This window comes from Panthera leo, chromosome D2, assembly GCF_018350215.1.
Source record: "Panthera leo isolate Ple1 chromosome D2, P.leo_Ple1_pat1.1, whole genome shotgun sequence".
In the NCBI taxonomy this organism is placed as follows: domain Eukaryota; kingdom Metazoa; phylum Chordata; class Mammalia; order Carnivora; family Felidae; genus Panthera; species Panthera leo.
The window spans coordinates 72,828,136-72,844,070 of record NC_056689.1 but is presented as its reverse complement, the minus strand read 5'-3'; the positions used below and the strand labels follow the sequence as shown (position 1 = coordinate 72,844,070).

General features: G+C 50.6%; 1 protein-coding gene across 1 annotated transcript in view; it reads left to right on the top strand.

Moving 5' to 3' along the window:
• HSPA12A (heat shock protein family A (Hsp70) member 12A) overlaps positions 1 to 15,935 on the top strand; it is a 67,117-nt gene that overhangs the window by 23,813 nt on the left and 27,369 nt on the right. Inside the window, exons 2-4 of the mRNA XM_042907805.1 lie at positions 9,692 to 9,777; positions 11,284 to 11,411; positions 14,820 to 15,006. Coding sequence (XP_042763739.1) covers positions 9,692 to 9,777; positions 11,284 to 11,411; positions 14,820 to 15,006 — 401 coding nt within the window. The remainder of the gene's footprint in view (positions 1 to 9,691; positions 9,778 to 11,283; positions 11,412 to 14,819; positions 15,007 to 15,935) is intronic.

Genomic DNA, 15,935 nt, shown 5'->3' with positions numbered 1-15,935 from the left:
GTGGCCTCTGCAGACTGAGCTGTCCCAAGGCTGTTCATGATAGAACTTGGGGAAGTCTAATCCGGGGTCTTCCGGGGGCCCAGGCACGTGGAATCTTTTCCTTGGGGTGGGAGAGCTTCTTCATTTACCTGTTCAGTTTTGAAATGTGCTTCATCGTGGAGAACAGGAAAACTCGCAGCGAATTCCCTGATGGGAGTGGGGCATGTGGCTTCCCAGACTCTCCCCCATCCTTCTGAAAGTGCCCCTGGGGGGAGCAGATGGGCTGAGCAATGAAGCCGGGGCCAGACAGTCTCTCACCCGTGGCAGCACCAGCACTGTTTCCCATCACTAAGAGGTTTCCTGAAGCTTCCATGTGCCGAGCGTCTGTCCGGTGGGTCTTTTTATCCTTGATTAACAAGCCTGGAGAGACACCACTGAAAGCAAAAGTGTTCGCTGACTTTGTGCGTTGCGTATGTGGGCGCTCGCCTGTCCCCTGGTGGAGGCACATGGCCCGTTACTCAACAGCAATTGGACCTGTTTGATGATGATGATGATGATGGTAGTGATAATAAATAACATCTATAATTTATTGAATGCTTGCCATGCACCGGGGCTTATGGGGATTATTTCATTTCATCCTTGTAGCGACCCTATAAAATATATCGCCATCATTATGAACCCCCCACCCCCCAGTTTCCAGAGAAAACTGAGGCTCCTGAGAAATTAAGTAGCTCACCCAACATCGTGCATTTGGGAGTGGCCATACTAGGATTTGAACTCAAGCTTTCCTGACCCTGAGCTTGTACGTTTAACTTCCGCATTGTCAGCAGCCCCTCCCACGCCTTGATCTTTGGATTGGAAGAATAACGGCTTTCAAAAATGGAGAGCACTGTCGGGCCTCAGAGCCCAAGGAAGCATGAGCCCCACAGTCTTCTGAGCCTGGAGACGGAGCTCGCCAGCTAGGGCTCGGAAGTGCCCTGTGATCGTGACCTCCTGACCTCCCCCTCACTGTCTGCTCACCGGTGAAATGGGGATTTATGTTAACATCTCCCTTGTAGCTTCACCTGTCGTGAGCAGTGACACCTGTCGCAGACCTGATATCGGGCGTAGTGCAGGCAGGCAGGGTAAGAGCTGGAGAGCTCTGTCGAGCTGCGTGGCATCCTGACAGTGTGGGCTCCTTAGCGTTCTGGGCCTTACTTTTCTCATCCACGGAATGGGAATAATGACAGTGCCTCACAGCCCCCACTCGCACAGCAGGGTTTCATGAGCTACACCTATAAAGCTCTTAGCTTGGCATGAAATTCACATTCCGTGAGTAACGTGATGGCTTTCCTGATAGGTTTCTGGGTCTGTTCATTTCTAATCATTTCAAATGAATAATGTGAGTTTGAACAAACTCATACAAGAGCCTAGAGTCGAAACTGTACGTGCACGTATGACCCCATTAAGGAATTCAGCAGATGGCAAGTGGGGGCTGTTATTTCAGAGCGTTTCTCCTGAATTATGTCCTTTGTTTATCGAAACGTAGTGATAGAGGCCCTGAGGAGCCCCACGTCACGGAGGGAGAAGGTGTGTCCAGAGGGAGGTGAACGTACATGCCTCTGCATTCTCCAGCCGCCCGCTTACCCATATTCTGTGTCACCCTCGGGAGTCATTCGTGTCCCTTACAAATGCTCTCCTGTGAACAACAGAGCCAACTCTGGCTTTGCTGTTCCTGTTCCTAAGCTGTCTTAGTTCTGAGGAGACATGCCCCTTGGCCCCGCAGCCCAGGCCGGTGATGTGTCTGTTCCCTCTACTTGGTCTTTTTTGTTGTTGTTCGTTTGAATCATGATCCAATAAAGGTTCACGCGTTGCAGGGTCTGGAGTTACTATGTCTCTTAAGCATCTCTTAAGCTATGGGGGTCAGTCTCTGGGGCTGATCAGGTTGATGTGAAACTCATTAGAAATGCAAGTTCTCAGCTGTCCCAGACCTGTCAGAGTGGAAACTTTGGGGTGGGGGGTCGGGCCGGCCATCTGTTTGACAAGCATTCTTGGTGATTCTGATGCACGAGTCTGAGATGCTTTGATCTATAGGTTTCCCCTCTTTTCCTGTATGTTGTCCTTGTAATTCGCTTCTTGGAGAAACCTGGCACTTGTCCCGTAGCAGTCCGGGTTTTGTCAGTTGGTCCCCAGGTTCCGATGAACAAGTTCCTTTCTCCTCCTGGCTGAGAACGCTAGGAAGACTCTCCTCCCTCAAACAGAGGGGGCTGACTTTTGGAGGATACTGCAGAATGAGGGTGTCCTCTGGGCACAGTATGGAGGCAGGACCAAGCACAGATAATCCAGGCTCTGTGACAAGGTTTGATATGGCTGGGAAGGGGGTGGGGCGATGGAAGGAGGAGAGGCCACAGAGGGAGGTGGGGTAGACTTCCAAGGGCCCGGTGCTGGCAGTGTGCTAGACTTCCATCTTATGGAGTCTGGGAATCGAAGAACCTGACAGTGGTGAGTTCTATGGGCAGACCTCAGTTTGACCGGATGGCTCTGCCTGTAGGGGAGCATGACTTTGAAGGGGCAGACCTGGAGCAGGGAGTCTGAGAGATGCTGGGCGGGAGCCCTGGTGAGTGTCAGCAGGATCTGGACCAAGGTTGTGGTTGCAGAGGAGGAAGGGAATGTGAAAGATGCTAAGAATCTCTCACAGGAATGACTCAGCTTGGGAATGCAGTAAGACAGGAGGCAGGAGTCTAGGAAACCTATCTGGAAACGATGGTGGTTCCAATGACCAAAGGGAACGTCTGAGGAGAGAGGCAGGTCCAGGTGCTTTGAGAGCTGATTCCACATTGTTGGAAGTAACTCAACACATGTATTATTAATATTATGACTTGGGGAGGGGGGGTCAATGCCTCAGTTGGAAAAGACCTCTGTATCCCTCCAAATCTGTGGATAGTAACTGAGTCCACTTATGGGCATACATATAAACATCCATCCACGGGTATAAACATACCCTTCCATCCACCCAGCCATCTATCCATCTAACTACCCATCCTTTTATACCTCCATATATCCATCCGTCCACCCAACTGTTCATCTATCTAGCCATCCACCCACCCATTTCTCCATCCATCCATCCATCCATCCATCCATCCACCCATCCACCCATCTACCCATCCATCTATCCACCTACTCAACATATTGAGTGCCTGTGACATGTAAAGAACTGCAGAATCAGAGATGAATTGAAACATGGCCCTGCTCAGATGAGCCCAAGGTCTGTGGAACTGAAGCCAGGTGAGCAGAAATATTTTAATACCATGTAGGGGGTGATCTGATGGAGCCCCTCCAAATGTCAGGTTCCAGGGGTCAGGGCTGTGAGGTTGCTGGATATAGTTCATGAAAGTTAATAGGAAGACCTGTTGGTCTAGGAACCATTTCCTCACCTCCCCCGGTGGTGACCTAGATGCATATGTGCATGTGAACCATCCTGCTCATGGTCTGGGGTCGCAGGGACTTGGGGGGCTCACTGCCTCTGGGGAAATCCAGTTCCTCCAGTTCTCTCTCATTGGGGCACCTCATCTCCTAAACCATCCCAAGGGGTAGATAATTGGAGGATGTGCCCAGTGTCAGGATGGGCCTGGTGTAGCCTGCTTCTCTCGGCTGTGCCCGGTGTTGTGGTTTCTGCCACTGTAAATACTCATTTCCATAATTATTATTTAGTGTTTGGAGAGCAGCTATTTTACACTCAGTGTTCTTTGTAGCCAGGAGGGTCTCCCAGTTCATGCCAATAAAATTTCCATTTACTCTGGACATCAACCATGGTGATTAAAAAAGAAACCCCATAAATTATTTACTGAAATGGAAGTTCAGCTTACAGTAATAATGCATTAGTTCAGCTAGCCATGGAGCCTGTTATAGGGTAATAAATTTTTTTTTATTTTCCTTCTTAAAAGATTTTTTTCCGTCACCTACCCATGACCTTGAGCTGATCAATTTTCAAAGATGACAGTGCGGGGAAGGCATATAAGGAGAGAGAGAAAGGGAGAGCTTTTTACAAATAGCCTGGTTTTAGGCAATTGTCAGCAAATACCTGTTATCTCACAGCTAGGAGGGGAAAGAAATGAAAATATTTATTGCATTTTATAAATTGTAAGGACTAGACCTTAAAAATCCTCTTGAAACTGACATTCATTTGATAGATATACGAATCTGAAAACTAGAAAGAAGGTCTATTTGGAAAAGCTGGGGAGTCACCATTGTTGAGGCCACCTGTCATTTCACATATGAGCCTACAGCCTTATAGAATAAAGTCAGCCCTAGGGTTCTGTCTTTTTTTTTTTTTTTAATGTTGTATTTATGGAGCAGCATTGATTTTATGTATCTCAGAAAGTCTACAATTCTGCTCACGGCCATTTGCTGACTAATGTCTCCAGCAGGGAAAAACGACAAGCAAGTTCATGAATTATGGCTGGCTTTGACATTTTCTTATCCAGACTATTTTTTATTTTAAGAACATCTGCTTTGATTAAAGCCATTAGAGCCAGGAGCAAATAAAAACGTGTCTGAATTTTACATGTCTGGCATTTTATAGGAGGAACCCCGATGAAATCTGTGACTTAATTCTCACACCCTTAAGGCAAGTGATTAGTATTAACCTAGTAAATTCGATTAGTTTCTCTTCCACTGTCTGGTTTGGGGTTCTAGGAAAATCCTGTGGCAGGAGACTTGTGGGTTGAGCCATACTTTTACTTATTTATAGCCTCTACTTTGCTGCAAAGATATTTTCATTTCTTTATCTATACCTCTTTGCCATAAACATTATCTTAAAAGTGACTTGGTTGAAGAATGTGTTGGGAGATGAGTCCCAGGTTGAGTGAACCTAGAAACACCCTTATCAACTTATTTTTGTATTCACACAAACTAAAAAAAAAAATTGCATAGCAAATACACAAGACAGAAGTGACATTAAATTGTTTGAAACTAATAGCAAAGGAAACCCGGCAATGTCTCTTGCTCTTCTGGAAAGCTTCAGGGTCTCTTCGCCCTCAGCTTACCATAGGTCTGTGGCTGATTGTCTGCATTCTTGCAGTATTCAGTGTTTCGCTGATTCTGTGATGTGAAGTCATCAAATCCCTCTGTGTTACCGCATTTCAGGGTGACTTAGTGCTTGGAATAGAAGATACTGCGAGTGTCTATTTAATGTAGCTGCAACGGTGGAGTGTGTCTTTAATGTCTCAGGTCCCTCAGCTCTGCCCTTGATGACACTTCCTGGTGGAGTAGTCTTCTTTAATCTCTGGTTTGCCAGTTTCTTCTCCCTGCCTCCACAGATGGGTGTCAATTCTGTTTCCATCAGCTGCCTTTCTGTCCCCCAAGGCTGCACTCTGAAAATCTCCATTTAGCTCTGCCTTGCTTTTCTGTTCCCAATGGGCTCAAGGCCTTCTGTGTGTACCGTGCTGGACTATTATGTAGGTGGGCATATTCACGGGGCAGGTGTTATTGTTGTGGCTTTATGGAGAAGCACAGACAGGTCCATAATTAGTGATGGTTGGCGTTTCCTGCTGTGGATTATGGCCTATGTATAAGCAGTAGCCAGGACGCTCAGCAGGTGCCTTGTGCATATAGATATTCCATATATCAACTTTTATCTCAGATCTGTCACATACCCATAGATCAATAATATTCCATTGGGGCACCTGGGTGGCTCAGTCGGTTGTGCATCCGACTTCGGCTCAGGTCACGATCTCACGGCTCGCGAGTTCAAGCCCCGCGTCTGGTTCTGTCCTGACAGCTCGGAGCCTGGAGCCTGCTTCAGATTCTGTGTCCTCCCCCCTCTCTGCCCCTCTCCCACTCGTGCTCTGTCTTTCTCTGCCTCTCAAAGATCAAGAAATGTAATAAAAAAATTAAAAAAAAATAAATAATATTCCATTGACCCCATTCTGTTTATTCCTAATTACTTACCCATTGAACAAGAGCTGTCCAGCTTGGTTAAGATCATTAACACGCTGGAAACTCCCCATACCCCTCAGGACCTGCAGTAGGCTTTTCCATATTCTTTTCCCCCACGAATTTTTGAGCACCACTTGGACATCCTAAAAAATAAGACAGTAATGTCACTGCAGGCTTTGCGTACTCCTGTGCTGGATTGGTACACCTTAACTGGTGAATAATCTTTGGTTTAGGTTGTGCAAAGCTATAGATGTGGGCTTGCATGATATGGATGCATCTATAAAAATGTTACTTCTCCATGCCTTCTATGCAAATCAGGTTTACATCATCACATGGTACAGCTGCGATTTCATTTCTGATGGAGAAAGTCCATGAAATTCAATTGCCCTGAGGCCCGGCTGAGTAACCTGCAAGGAACTGGGTGGGGGAGGGACAGGGAGAACCAAAAAAAAATCCTTGTGTCTTGTCCTCACGTATCCTGGAGTCCTCTGGGGGCCCAAGGCATGTGTTCAACGTGTGGCCCAACACATGCTCTTTTGCAAGTCAGTGGGACAGGCGCTGGGAAGAGCTGAGTGATGGGATAATTAGAACCAAGCAGACAGCGGGGTGGATGGTTTGTCTGTAGATAATAGCTTGTTTGCTAATTGCCAACACCAGATTTACTGGGCAATTAGACATTTGGTATCTTCTAAGACCTTCTGTGCAAATGTGGACACATGGCCGCGGGCTTTGCAGGTAGCAGGTGGAGAGAAGGTGGCTCCCAGTGCTGGATGGCATCTCTGTAGGCTGCCCAAGGGGCCGTGGGCAGGGCAGACTTCTCGCCGACAGGCGGAAAGGCCCATCTGGCTGGGCTCCCTGGCGCAGAGGCAGGATTCCCCCCTGTTTTATGGAAGGGGCTGCCCTTGGCCGGGAGATTAGCAAAGCAGGTGGACTTTCGCTGGCTGGGCCAGGAGCCTGGCTTATGTCTCCCTTCTCTTTTCAAGAGCACCAACCCATGGGTGCTAACAGGAATCCGAAATTGCTTTCTAAGATGAGCAAGTTGCGTGTTTTTTTTTTTTTTAATGAGAACATGTTTATTGTGATAAAGTATATATAACATAAAATTTGCCATTTCAACATTTTTTAAGCGTACCATCAAGGGAATTAATTGCATCCACAGTGTTGTGCAACCTCCATCGCCACTATTTTCAAACCTTGCTCATCAGTCAAAACAGAAACTCTGCGCTCCCCATTCTTTCCTCCCCCCCACCCCCAACCCCTGGTAACTTCTGATCTACTGTTTGTCTCTATGAACTTGCCTGCTCTAGATATTTCATACAAGTAGAATTACACAATATTTGTCCTCTTGCGTCCAGCGTATTTTACCCGGCGTAGTGTTTTCTTGGTCCATCCATGTTACAACGTGTACAAGAATTTCATTCCTTTTTACAGCTGCATAATATTTCATGGCATGGCCGTGTCACATTTTGTTGACTCATCTGTTCATGGGTACTTGGCTTGTTTCCACTTCCTGGCGACTGTGAATAACATCACAGTGAACATGCACATGCCAGCTTGAATCCCTGTTTTCAGATCTTTGGGGTAGGCACCTAGGAGTAGGATTGCCGTGTCATACGGTAATTCCTATATTTGACTTTCTGAGGATCCGCTACACTGTTTTCCGGAGCAGCTGTACCATTTTGCACTCCCAGGTAGCTACAAGGGCCCCAGTTTCTTGCCAGCATTTGTTATTCCTTTCTTTTCTTTTTCTTTTTTTTATAGCAGCCATCTTGGTGGGCGTGAAGCCGTTAGCGCATGGTGGTTTGCATTCGCGTGTCTCCACGAACCGGTGATGCGAAACGTCGTTTCACGCGCTTCTTGACCATTTGTCTTCTTTGGAGGGATGGCTGGTGAAGCCCTTTCGCCCACCAGCTCTTTCGGCCTCTGTCCTTACTGGCTTCTGCACGTGTCTCCCAGGGGTTGAAATTGGAGGCTCCTCAGGAGGAGGGGGACCGTATGCCTGCAGCGAGCGGAGGTGGCTGTGCAGATCTGAAGCCTCACATTCACTCTTGCCTGATTCGTTTCATTCCCTCAGCCCGTTTGGCACCTGCTGTAGTGATGCTATTTGAGCTCTCACCAAGCGGGAAAAAAAACAAAAATCAGTGAGTGTGTGGGATTAACCCAAGTGATTTGGCAGCAGAAGCAGATGGAACCACGCCTGTCCTCCCGTAGAAGCATCTAGGCTCTGTCAGACACCTCACACCCTCTGGGTTTCCTTGACCACAAGTATTGTTTTAGCCAAGTACCCATTTTTTTTTCCTGCCGGGTATCAGGCTGTGTGCTGCTAGATGGGGAGTATTCGCAGAGCACCCCAGATAACACCTGGCATTGGAAGGCGCTCAGGGTCGGCCGTTGTCACCAGGGTGGGAGCCTACCGTCCCTGCTCCGCTGCTGGCCCTGTGGGTCCTCGGTGGTGGGCAGGGAGAGCAGTGTGGGGCTTCCAGCGGGGACAGTGTGACTTCTCCCTGGGTGCTCATTCCTGGGGGAGAGCCACTGGGCTCTCGCAAGGTGTCAGGACAAACGTCAGCACCGGAATAATTGCGAGAGGAGCAGGGCAATCAACAAAATGATGTTCGTCTGCTTTGCTCTGGGCTCTTCTCTGGTTTGACCTTATGGGGCCCCACGTGCAGGGTCTAGGTATGCTGATCCACCTGTCATTCTGCTGTGGTTTTTCTTTTTTCTTTTTTTTTTTTTTTTTTTTTTTTTAACGTTTATTTATTTTTGAGACAGAGAGAGACAGAACATGAACGGGGGAGGGGCAGAGAGAGAGGGAGACACAGAATCGGAAGCAGGCTCCAGGCTCTGAGCCGTCAGCCCAGAGCCCGACGCGGGGCTCGAACTCACGGACTGCGAGATCGTGACCTGAGCCGAAGTCGGACGCTCAACCGACTGAGCCACCCAGGCGCCCCTCTTTTTTCTTTTTTAATTTGTTAATGTTTATTCATTTTTGAGAGACAGAGAGAGACAGAGCGTGAGCAGGCGAGGGGTAGAGAGAGAGGGAGACACAGAAGCTGAAACAGGCTCCAGGCTCCGAGCTGTCAGCACAGAGCCCCACGCGGGGCTCAAACTCATGAACCGTGGGATCATGACCTGAGCCGAAGTCGGCTGCTTAACCGACTGAGCCACCCGGGTGCCCCTGTGGTTTTTCTTATTGAATGTCAAAGACCTTCAGTATCCCCGAAGAGAGATGAGTTCCCCATGTGGTGATGCGGCCTCATGCTGGAGGGAGGGAGGAGGGGACGTGTCCACCAAGCAAGGAAGTTCCTTCCAGAAGCTGCAGTCCTGTCCTATGTTCCTATAAGGGGGCTTGTTGGTCTGTGGGGTTGGATAGGGAACCTGAGGGTTGTGGATACTCTTTCAAAAAACATGGTACACAGAAGTTTGCACAGGTGGCTGCAGGTTTGGCCTGTCATGGTGCCTGGCTTAAGAACCAGCTCTTCAGAGGGCGCAAGCCTGGAGCTGAGGCCACGTGGGGATTGGGCAGCATCTCTGCTAAGTGGGGGTTGGGGGTGGCATGCAGTGAGAGGCCTGGTGGCCACTGGGAGAAGAAGAACGTTTCATCTGGCCAAGTTTTAAATACCGCATACGAGGGGGTGCCAGAACAGACACTCTACGTTCATGGCCGGGTTCAGCCTTGCCTACGACGTTCGCTGGCTTTCTGGGGGCAGTAGCATCTGCAGCAGCAAAGCCAGGCAGCTCGCTTCTGCCCCCTGGGTCAGCCCGTGCCACTTCTAAGTACATTTGTCTTTCCTTTCAGAAACAGCCCCCACGTCTGCATATTCATCTCCGGCCCGGAGTCTGGGGGACACGGGAATAACGCCATTGTCCCCTTCCCATATTGTGGTAAGAAATGCGTATGTATGTGTGGGGATATGTGCTGATTATCTTTGCTTTCTGGATGTGTCCTCACGAGACAGGCTGCTGGGCAGCCCCTCACATTCATGGGTGGAGATTATATTGTCCTGGTACCAGCCTCGGGAGCCCACCCAGCCCCTTCCCCACCCTGGGCCTGGAAAGGCTTAGTATGACTGGTGCTTCTGGAGCTCTTGGCCTGGGTAGGTAGCAGGCAGGGCGGGAGCAACCCTTTAAAGATCGAGGGCCCAGAGGTGGTGAGGCGTCCTTCTGGAAGGGAGCAGCCGCATCTGGCCGGTGCTCCAGTGAAATGCAGTTACTACAGTTCACTGCCGTGTCCACACGCGTGTGGCTGGGCTTGCTTCTCGCACAGCCGGCCCCAGAGAGAAGACCTGAACAGCGAGGGGGCTGGAGACTGGGCATTTGCTCCCACCTGACCCCTCACTGAAAAGATGGATATTGTGAGGCAGCTCTTCAAGGGGCCCACACGTAGCCGACCAGAGAAAAGTACCAGGGGAGGGGTGGCTTCCTGGGTACCAGCCTGTCCTGATTTTCCTGGAACCATCTGCGTTTTACCTTATTCAGCGTCCTGGAACTCCCTCGGTCCTGGGGGACCCGGGAAGCTGGCCACCTATGGCTGGGCCGTCGTATGGCAGGTTTGCAAACTCTGCACCCTGAGGGCTCCTGTAAGAGCTCAGGGTCACCTTGGGGTGTGTGGGGATGGGGGTCAGTGGGGAGAGGCCAGAGGGGCAGAGGGGTGGGGATCTCATCCCCTTCTCTAAACAATACACTTCAAACCCCAAATGTATTGGTTTCTAATGTGGAGCTCTGTGGACATATAAAAAAGTCTACATGCTCAAAAAAAAAAAAAAAATGGTTTGGAAAGCTAGAGTGGCCTGACCCGCTTGCTTAATGTTGAGGAACGTCTCTGGTCCCCGAGGGGACAGGACTTGCCAGGATCACATGGCGAGGGGCCCTGGCATGCAAAGCCTTATTCCCACTCACAACACACCTGAGCAGATGGAGTGCTCGCCTGGGTGTGCCCAGGCCACAGCTGGCAGAGAATATTCTGGGCGGGCAGCGTCTGGAGGTCTGCACAGGAACTCGGGGAGGGCAGTGAGGGGAAGATTGTGTCAGTCAAGGAACCCCTGGGCTTCCGGACTGGATGGCGAAACTTCCATAATTTGTCATGGTCATAAGCAGTCGATAAAGGGGGTGGGGACAAGCTCTAGGCGAGTGACTTCACCCTGTCAGCTTGGCCCTCCACTCAGGGACAGCTCCATTCCTCCCTGAACTACCCGGGTGGGGGGCTGAGGCTGGCCTGCCTTCTCCATAGGGCTCACCGTGCGGCACACTTGAGCCAGAATTCTGTCTGTAGTGGGGGGCACAGCTGGGCACGACCCCTCCCCACCCCCCCAACCCCGGCGTATCCTCCTGAAAGCCAGGCTGGGCCACCGCCACTCCCCACCCCCACACCTTAACTTGGTGTATCTGCAGAATGACGCTGACCCGAATGTCTCAGAGCAGCAGACCTTTCTCGTGGTGGTGGCCGTTGACTTTGGAACCACATCCAGTGGCTATGCCTACAGCTTCACCAAGGAGCCAGAATGTATCCACGTGATGAGGTGAGTGCTGTGGTATGGGTGGGGAGGGCCAAGTGCAGGCACCGGTCAGTGCACCTGTGGACACTTGGGGGCGGACCTGGGGGAGGGGAAGGGAGTTAGTTTAAGGAGCAGGTGAGTGGCACTTAGGAGGCAGGTCCTGGATTGTGGCCCAGCTCAGCCCAAAACCCCTGTGCCCCTTTGGGTAAACCACTCTTATCTCTGGGCTCCAGGTTCCTGGTGTGTAAGAGCGTTGACTTAATTCTGACTCAGTTGGTCTGAGGAAGGGCCTGGACAGCGCGTTTGAAATCTGGCCCAGGTTATTCCAGCATGCAGCTCGGGCAAGAGGGGCTGGCTCAGGGTATCTGTGATGGAGGAGGTCCAGGCATCAGCTCGGCCACATACTGTGTGAGCTTACACAAGCGCTGGGCCTTCTAACCCTCAATTTCCTCATCTGTGAAATGGGGATACTGACTGTCTGCCTCACAGAGTGTGCACAAATGAAATGAGATTTCCCGTCAAGGGCTTAGCACGGACTGAAATGTAAGGAGGCAAGGTGCTAGTTCTTACATGACGGTGACCAGAAGCAGAAAGCACCATGCCTAAGATAAAACAGAGGGGTGGATTTCAGCCACGTGGACCTGAAGGGTGACCCTGAAGTTGCCCAGGGTCTCTTGGGACACACTCTGTGCTCAGGACGCCCCTCCCTCCACCCCCGCCCCACCAGGCACATGGCAGCCTGGCACGCCCTCTCATCCACCCCATCTGCACGCGTGACCAATTGTCTGCGAGGACTCTGGTCGATCCCGGCATCCACACCGGCTCCTCCGGTCTGGCGCATGGCCCTCCTGCAGAGTCTGTGGCCCCTCAAAGCTTTGGGAGCCAGGAGTCGATCACTCTGATTTTCCAAACCCAAGGATGGCTCTCAAGATGCATTGTGATTGGCTTTGCAACAACTCCTTTATCTGGTAATTGTGGAATTTCGGTATCGCTCCTGGAGTAAGAGCTTATGCGTTTTTATAGCGTGCTGCTTAAAACATAAGTCATGAAGCAAAAGTGACCCCCGCCCCAATCTTGGTTTAGATATCCTTAGAGGCTGCAGAGACCCGGGGGTGTCCTGTCATCAGGAAATAATGAAAAGCCAGTTCTAGTAGAGAAGCCTGATGACAGCATAGCCCTCTGTGTCCAGTCGTCAGCAAGATTCTGCCTCTGGTTAGCCAGACACCTGCCGTGGGTCTGCTCTGTCATCCCCAGAGAGGGAAACCCCGAAGAGACAAGAGCATGCTAGCAAAAGCTAGAACCAGTGTTTATTAGCTTCTACATAGTTGTTTTAAGAAATGTTGCTTCAAAGGGATAGCTTTGTCATGAAAATTGGAAAGGAAAAAAAAAAAAAAAAACCAAGAAGAGCAGGAAACACATTGCAATTGCTTGGGAGGAATTCTCACCCAGTAGCTGCAGCGTTCAGGTTCTCTAGAGACATTATCTCAGTTCTTATAGAGAAGATTTTGGAGAGAGGTTCTACCTGAATTTTACTTCAATCAGAACAGGTTAACATAACCATGATACAGACTGACAAAATTATGACTGAGAAAGCTTAATTTTGTGTATGTTAATAGGAAGGGAGGAATAAAAATTGGAGGGGGAAAAACTCAGGAGGTTCCTTGCCTACTGAAAATGGCAGTGTTAACGGTAATGGGAAGTCCATTCGTTGAGAGGTTGTATTTGGAGTGTCACCCTGGCTCAGGTGCCCAGTGTCCACCTGGGTGATGATCATCCCTGTGTCTCAGTGGGGTCACCACGGGGACGTCTCCCTGGGTAGAAGCCTGCATCTTAAGGGAGCTTGACTGGGGCACCTGCCGGGGACGGTTCCAGGCCCATCTGCATGGCAAATCTAGGTCGACTCTCCACCTGGACTGATGGTGCCACCAAAGCTTCACGGTGCTGTGTCAGGAGCAGGTGTGAGCTCAGCCAGGTGCTCTGCCACCTTCCCGGCAGGCGGGGGGTGGGGGGGGGAGGGGGGAGAGGCGTGCTTCCCCTCCCATTCTGTGTGACCACCAGATGCTCCTCGTAGTGGTCATGTGGCTAGTGGCAGGATGGGAGCCAGCTGCAGAGCCGGGACCTGGTCCAGAAGAGAGCCTCCTGGCCACCGTGGCAGCCGTGGCTTCTCTGCCGTGGCCCCAGAGCAGGAGGGAGAAGCTTCGAGTCACCTGCTTTCTCTACTCTTCTTCGTATTCTCCTTCTTTCTATCTGAGGGAAGGAAGGAAGCTTCTCTGGGGCTCCACTGACCCCCTTCCCCACTCCCTTACCCTCCCATCAGTTCCAGGATGTAATCCCACAGCCTCTGCCTGTCTGTCTGTCCTCGCCTCTCGCCTCTTCTGGCACCTCTTCAGCACACAGACTTGCGGCCTCACTGCTCCCCTCAGGGCTCTCCTGCCACCTTGTCACGGTGGCTGTCACCCTGGTATGGAGGCACCCAAGTCTGTTTCCTCCTGGGTCTCTCCTGTGAACTCTGGTTGGAGCCCCATTGTCTCTGCTCCCAGAACAGGCCTGAGCCTCCCCAGCCTCCTAGCTTCCTGTCTGGTTCAGTTTGCTCTGTTCAATCCCAACTCGGATTCTGCCATACCCCTGCCCTAAAACCTTTAGTGGCTCCCTGTTACTCACTGGTTAAGTCTCTCCCTCCCCAGGGGTCTCTTCCACCTGCTTCCAAACACCTTCCCAATCTCGTTTCTCACACTTCCCATTTACACACTCCTTCTCTACCCCACACGGTCGCTTGCATCCCGGTAAATGTCCTGTGTTCACCCACCTCTGAGCAGCCTGCAGTGCCCTTCCGTCCTTCAAGATCTAGCTCCCTGTCAGTCCTTTGAGTCTCTCCTGAGCCCTGCATTCTTCCCCTGCCCCACCACCTGGCACCTCTGCCTTCTCGGACCCCCAGGGCATTTCCCTGGGCCCCTTGTTTCCATGCGATAAGCCTGGTATTTATGCAATTTGTTTATACCCTACTTGTTTTAGAGAGGACACAAACCAGCTATACATTTGCTTGGGGTGCTTGCAAATTAAAAAACACAGACCCCTTATCTCCCCCCAAAAGACATAACCTACTAGGTTGTGAGTTGTTGGAAGGCAGAGAGATGTTTCGTCTCCTTGTCACTGGCACCTGCACAGAGTAGATCCTCAGTAAACACTGAGTGGAAGGTCAAAGCAGACCTTATTATTCAGCAACAACCTGGTGCTTGCCCCTTTCGTATTGCTTTCTAAGCGAAGTCGTATCAGTGATCACTGCTCAGCCAGCTGAACCAGAGAGCATCTGTAGCAGCTATTATGAGCACCCACATCTATAAGAATCATGCACGTGTAGGTGCTCGAATCACTGCTGTCCGAACTGGGCTTATGAAAGAAGGTCCCATAACCTCTGCCTTTCCTTGGCGTCAGGCGATGGGAAGGAGGCGACCCTGGGGTGTCCAACCAGAAGACCCCGACCACCATCTTGTTGACTCCCGAGAGGAAATTCCACAGCTTTGGATATGCCGCCAGGGACTTTTACCATGACCTGGATCCCAATGAGGCCAAGCAGTGGCTGTACCTGGAGAAGTTCAAGATGAAGTTGCATACCACTGGGGTAAGCTATACTCTCCCTGGCCCCGGGTCCTCCGCATTGGAGAGACAGGGTTCCTCCAGCCTGGGTGGGGGAGGTCTTTCTAACTCAGGAAACCCTTAGGTTTCTCCCAAGCAGAAATTAACATCCCTTTACCTTGATCTTAGAGATGACCTGGCGCACTCAACACTTTTGTGGAGTAGACAGCGCTTCCTTTTACACACACGTGGGCAGAGAGATATTCAGAATATTTAACAACTTGTTTGCCTTGGAAACTGACCAGAGTGGACGCTGGCTGGAGGCATAGGGGTGGGGGACATGCCACGCCAGGAGATCCCCCTTCGGTTGCTGGGTCGTTGGGAGATCGGGAATTCTGAAGGAGGGACTTGGGGGCTCGGGGCACTTGGGGGACCTAGGACAGTAGCTATTAACTAGCTAGTTTAGAAGTAACAACTGGCAGGGCACCTGGGTGGCTCAGTCAGTTAAACGTCTGACTCTTGATTCTGGCTCAGGTCATGATCTCACGGTTTGTGAGATCAGGCCCCATGTCGGGCTCTGAGCTGAGTGTGGTACCTGCCCGGGATGGTCTCCCTCTCAATCTCTCTCTCTCTCTCTCAATCAATCAATTAAAAAAAAAAATAACAACTGGCCCATTCCTCTCTGTGTGGGGAAGCAGGCAGCTCAGGAAATCAAGTGCCCGATTGTTAGAGGCTCAACTCCTAAAGCAGTTCTGTTCCCAGTGTGCCAGTTCTAGAAGCTTAGAACTCCATCAGTTAGGCCCGTCTCCCAAGCTTCATGGAGACATTTGGGCCACAGGATAGGCTCTTCTCAGTTTGAGCACTTTATCCCATAAATTTTCCTTAATTCTTGGTACTTAGAGATTCAGGATGGCAATGGTGTTTAAGACCCCGGGACCAGACGGCCTCGATTTAAATCCTGCCTCTGCCACCTTC